The 6101-nt window shown below is 34.9% G+C and overlaps 1 protein-coding gene across 1 annotated transcript; it reads left to right on the top strand.

Annotated features, from left to right (window-relative positions):
* Positions 1-517: 517 nt before the first annotated feature.
* Positions 518-2835, top strand: LOC126752898 (gustatory receptor for bitter taste 22e-like). The gene is made up of 2 exons (XM_050463922.1): positions 518-1660; positions 2683-2835. The coding sequence occupies exons 1-2, from the start codon at positions 518-520 to the stop codon at positions 2833-2835; spliced, it is 1296 nt and encodes a 431-aa protein (XP_050319879.1).
* Positions 2836-6101: the final 3266 nt, after the last annotated feature.

Below are 6101 nucleotides of genomic sequence, written 5' to 3' on the forward strand. Positions count from 1 at the left end.
GATATTTCGTCTTGCCCTCGGTCACTACCAGACCCATTTTCTTCGCTTCATTATCCAGTCAGGATAACGCAGAACTAACAGCGCATTTGTTACGGCCAATGATATCGATGTCATCGGCGTACTCCAGCAGTTGTACACTCTTGTAGAAGATTAAAGGCTTGTCTATTCCATTCACCATAGAAAGTCGCCTTGTCTGGAACCTCGTTTGGTATCGAACGGCTCGAAGAGGACCTTCTCGCTCCTGACGGAGCTTTTGGTATGCTCAATGTCCGTCAGTTTACACAACCGAGTTAGTTTTTGTTTACAAAGTTAACTCCAACATATCATAAAAACACCACTTAAGCAAATTACTAACACTCATCCACCAGGTAAATAAACGCTGAGTATATGAATATACTTAACGCTGACTTATGTTATCTAATTATTAAATAAACTATTTATCCAAATCGTTTTAATAACATTAAGTGCTTGCTAGTGCATCACCGGAGCTTAGCGCTCGTTCAGTTACCACACGGACATGTGTTCGAAAACAACGTTGCGAGTATTGCGGCAAACGCGACAAATAGTTGCGGACACGTGCATTTCAACGCAGTTCTTGCTCTCCACTGCACACGGACTCTTCCCATTCAAATACAACTCAGGCACACGACGTTTGACCAGCACAAAATTGCTCAACTGCTATTGGCCTCTGATAAATATTGTAATCGTGTTGATCATTCCATATATATATATTTTAAAGCCGCAAGTGAATCAAGTACGTTTTATCTACGACAAACCGTTGAATAAACTACTCGCTCACATACATTATGTGCTGGGAGTTTGCACTCTGCTCGTGATTATCATAGCGAATTCGTACCATCGGAAGGAGCTCTTCAGCCTGCATAACGATTTGGTGAAAATGCAACGGCGACAGCAGCGCTGGCAACAGAAGTGGACTGTGAAATCGAATAGTCAAATCGAAGCGTTCTATCACAACGCGATTATAGCCAAAAGCCTAATGTCGCTGCTGCAAGCGGTGTCTAGTGTAGGCGGCAAACTGGCCATGAATACGAATGCGTCATTAGAGTATGTTTTATATGTCTTTTTCCTGCTCGTCTTGAAGAATGTGACACTCTTGACTGTCGCCAATTTCCATTTTGCACTACTCAATATCTACCGACAATTGCAGCAGGTTAATTGGAATTTCCAAGAGGTATTGCGACTATGGAGCGTACGCGCACCAGGTGTGTCCAATATACCGATTGAGCATGTGACCGACATCGCTTTCGCTGCATTGGCGGATGGAGCAAAGCAGCCTAATGGTAGTAGGAGTTTTGGTGTGAGCGCCATAGCCGATTTGTGTCGCCAATATGTGCAGATTTGCCGATTGGCCAAGCGGGTGTGTAAGCATTACGAGTGGCCAATGCTGCTATTTCTCATTATCATCTTGTTTGGCAATGTCATGTCGACATTCTATTTTCTTGTTTACCTGGGTGGCAAGGTGGTACCCAAAGAATTTTTCTCACCCACGCTGTTCCTGCAGTTCTACCTAATCAATATATTGGATTTATACTGTCACATGCTTATTTGTGAACGTTCTATGGCGTCGTCCAAAGAGACGGGTTTCTTGTTAAAGGAATTGACTCAATTGAAAAGCTTGCCAGAGGGGCTACAGCATGAAGTAAGTAATCATTACAAAGAATTAAAAAAAATAGTTTTTGGGTAAAAATATTAATTTCACATAAAAATATACAATTTTATTTTGTATTTAACTTTTAAAGCTTTGTTTTGTTTTCTTTTACAACAAAAAGTTTATTTAACGGAATTTGCTGCCACTTTTAGACTTACAATTACCATTTTTATTTAATTTGAGTTTTCCATCTAAAATTTTGCGTACGTCCTTTTCTCTTCAAGAAACTGCTCATTTGTCGGATCCGCTGATTTCAGACCACTATAGCATATAGCGGTCATATAAGCTGAGCGATCAAACTCAAACCCTTGTATTAAAAACTTTTTTATTTGAAAAGATATTTACACGAAATTTGACACTTAATACTCTCCAAAGAAACCCTACGACATCTCTAGAAATTTTTTAGATCGGACCACTATAGCATATAGCTGCCACACAAACTGAGCGATTAAATTCATGTCTTTGTAAGAAAAACTTTTTTATTTGAAAAGATATTTTCACGAAATTTGGCAACTAATATTCTCTAAAGCAACGCAATGATATCCAAAGAAATTTTCTAAATCGGATTACTATTGTATGAAAAACTTTTTTGTTTGAAGAGATACTTTCACAAAATTTGGCACAGAATATTCCCCAAAGCAACACTACTACACTTCAAGAAATTTTCTAGACCGGATCACTGTATTATACAGCTGCCATACAAGCTGACCAATCAAGATTAAGTTCTTATATGGTAATTTCTTTGCTAGTGAAGGCTATTATAGCTTTTTGAAAGCTTCATTTCTCTTGATAAAATGTTTATTATTTTATTGCATTCTGCTCTCTCTCATAAATTTTTAATGTGAAAATTTATTTGAAATTTTTCTATTTATTTCAAGCATTTCATAGAAATAAATGAGAAAATAAGAAACTGCATTTGCTTGTTAATGCAGAATATTCTGCAAGTCGGAAATAAAATAGCAAATTATTATGACTGCACACTATATACATATATACATATTATTTATTTACAGTTCGAAATGCTTAGCATATTCATGGCAGGCGAAACGGTACGCTTTCGCTTCTGCGGCTTGTTGGAGTGGAATTTTCGCACTGGCGCCAGCTATATGACTGCCACAATTTTGTACTTGATTGTGTTGGTGCAGTTCGATTACAATAATTTGTGAATTTATTTTCTTTTTTTTTTGTCATTTTATTTTCTTATTTTAATTTTTTAGCTTCAATAAATTCAAGTAAATTCGTTCATTATTAATATAAGCTTTTATTATATCTGTGAGTACGCGATATTTATCATAAAATAAGCTCTAAAGGATGCGGAAACCTGTATTTTATAAGAGAAGTTCTTATAAACACATATTTATTTGCATTAAAATTTAATCGCTACATTATGAAAGAAGTTAGTTGAAAATTAAATAAAGTTGTCTACTTTAAGCCTGCTCCACATTTATTATGGTGACCTTAGGTCATTTTAGGGTCATCTCTACTATTTAATTCGGCAGTCAATATCCAAAATGATTTTTAATATAGTTAGCTTGTGGTTTCTTTACAAATCCACTTTTTTGTCAAGCTTTCAAAGCCATTCTACACTCCACACTCTCACTACTTCCATATGTTCTTCACTTCCACATGGCACTTGTACACTTAATTTACGATCTCACGGCACTCAAGCTTATTTACGGCAACGTTACGTCACTGCTGTTGGCATAGTTCTCATTTGCTCTGTTTCCACCACTCTTTTGGTCCGTTGCATCAGCAAATTTCGAACACAATTGGCATCTGTTCAGCTCTACAATCATTTTCACTTGCTTGCTGTGCTTCTTTGCTATTTATTTTATTTGTATTCTTCTTCTTTAAATTTATTTGGTACATTTTCCATTTTTCTGTGGGTACACCTTGTTTATTTATTTAACAATGGCATTTTGGTTTGTGTGTGCGTTGACAAATCCTCACGGAAATTTTAGGTCAAATTTGGGCTGTAAGCGGAAATTACCGGAGACACTTGGTTATGGTAACCAACCCCTAAAGATATTGCTTCTGTTCCAAATCTTTTTATTAGTTTGTTTATTGGTTTGTTTACAATCAATCTGCAGTGCTGTAGTTGAAGGCTTTCTCAGCTGTACATATTTATATGCACACATACTATGTATGTGAAGGCGAGCTGTAAGTATGGAGCGTGGAAAATTTTAAAGCTTAGCAAATAAAAATGCTTCTTTACATGTTAGGGCTACACTGGTATTTTGAAGCAGCAGCAAAATAATAACAAACTTATTTGACAGTTACGAATATATATTATCTATATTTCAGAAATTCTACAAAAAAATTTTCAACTCTTCTCCAGTAAATTACTTGTTCACACCAAGTAAGGCCATCCCTAGTATCAATATATGAGACATATGTGCTGGAACTAGAGTAATGTGTTGTCATTTTAAACATTTCGGTCAAAAGTTGTTGGCAGCATCAAATGAGCGAAAAATTTATTGCTTCAAATACATCAATATATCTCGTTGTCCTTTTGTTGCTAAGCGATTAGCCATTAAATGTGTGTCCCTGAGCAAGAGCGACTGAATTTGATTAGACAAATGCTTAGACATTTTTCTTCGAAATCAAAGTAAACAGTCAATGTCATTTCTCAGTTAAATTTGAAAATTAATGAAGAAAAAAACGCGTATATATAGATATGTTTTAAATCTTTTAAAGTGGCATTGCGATGTAATTAAGAAGCATACCTATTGACTATTAATAAAAAACGATTACTTTCTTATTTTTAAATGTTATATCTTTAAAAATAACGCTACAAAATTTTCTAACGACATCTAAAACAGTTTTTGAGTTATAGGCTTCTATTGCTTAGGCTCTCAGTTCAATCAGCTCTATCAGTTTATCTTGAAACACATTTTTTTCGAAACCACATTTTTTAAAATAGCTTGAGTGTCTACTTGGAAACTAGATATTTGATCAGGACAAAATTTGTCTGTCTGTCTATTCTGCATACCAATGTGGGCAAAAAATAGTAAGACTTTTAGCGGAATAAATCTGGTCTGGAAACATTTAAAATGTTTGGAATAGTCCGATAATGTACCATTGCACACTGCATTGTTTCTTGGTGAGTTTTCGCCAAATTTTCAACCAATATCGTGTCATGAACATAGTCTTACTATTTTTGCTAATAGTAGTATAGTTCTCCACAGATTTTTCCATATATCCAAAAATCGAATTTGGTAAGCCCAAAGGGAAGAAAACTTAGGGTAAAATTCAACTTTTCTTTAAAATACCGGCAGTTTGTCAGTTTTTGTTTTTTTCGACGTTCTCGGGGAATATCTTCTAGCAGATTTTTTTAATACTTCATCCCCGAAAAAGACCGTAATCTCTGCAGTAGTGAACGATTTTTTACTAACGCTGTCGAAGATCGCATATAACTCGAAATATACGAATTTATTTACACCCTGAATAATTTTATCAAATTTGCCAAGCAGTCTTTTACACACAGAAGGAAATGCTGGAACACAATAAAATATATACTCATTTATAAATGATCAGCTTGACGAGCATAGTTCACTTAACCATGTTCATTTATAGGTCTGTCTGTATATGTGTGAATATAAAGTACCGTTTTTAAGATAACCATCTGAAATTTCGCACTCGTCTTTTTCTTCTTAAGAAGGTGAAGGTGCTCATTTGTTGGAACCACAAAAAAATCGCCTTTCTAGGCTGTGACACCAAGTATGCCCGATATATCGAAGTTGTAAAATTAAGAAAAAATAGTATCTATAGTTGTGAATGAGTCTAATTATTTGACCGAATTTTAATAAGTCTCTGAAACCATGAGCTTCTCCTTTCCTCAAGTTTCCTCACTGCTGAGGGAAATTAATTTAAATAAAATTAAAAATAGAAATTTGCTTAGTGTTGCATTTTCAAAGAAATTTCAAAGAAAGTTCGCTACTTTTCTAAGACTTATAGCAGAAACATCGAACAACGTAAACCCGCAGCCCGAATCAGCTGACACGACCTATATTATGAGAGCGCAATGTAAATGATCAGCCAACACCGCTTCTACCGCCCGCTTTACTGTACGCTACTGTAGAATTTCCCATGATTTGTATTATTCCCATAGAAACGAATCAGCAGATTGCTCTCCCACAACACAGAGTTGTCAGTCTCGATATACTGTAGTAATTATAAAAATTGTCTTCAATTTGTTTGAAATTTTCTTAAACTAGCTCAAAATCAGAGTCGAATGGTATTATTTATTAATTTATAAACTATTTTTAATAGTTTTTTTTTCAGTTTTGATGTTTTATATTTAAAATTATCTCTCTAAAAATATTTTTCGAAATTAAAATTTTACCCGAAGTTATAATCTTTTACTGTCGTGGCAACTGAACTGGTTCTGTTGTATCTGTTACACTGCCTGAAACTTAACGTAAAAATTTAA

The sequence above is a fragment of the Bactrocera neohumeralis genome, chromosome 3, assembly GCF_024586455.1.
Source record: "Bactrocera neohumeralis isolate Rockhampton chromosome 3, APGP_CSIRO_Bneo_wtdbg2-racon-allhic-juicebox.fasta_v2, whole genome shotgun sequence".
In the NCBI taxonomy this organism is placed as follows: Eukaryota; Metazoa; Arthropoda; class Insecta; order Diptera; family Tephritidae; genus Bactrocera; species Bactrocera neohumeralis.

Excerpts from the sequence above, each read along its gene's own strand:
- LOC126752898 (XM_050463922.1), top strand. The coding sequence starts at position 518 with ATGTGTTCGAAAACAACGTTGCGAGTATTGCGGCAAACGCGACAAATA. Across the intron at positions 1,661-2,682 it reads CAGAGGGGCTACAGCATGAA|TTCGAAATGCTTAGCATATT; the intron begins GTAAGTAATCAT and ends ATTTATTTACAG.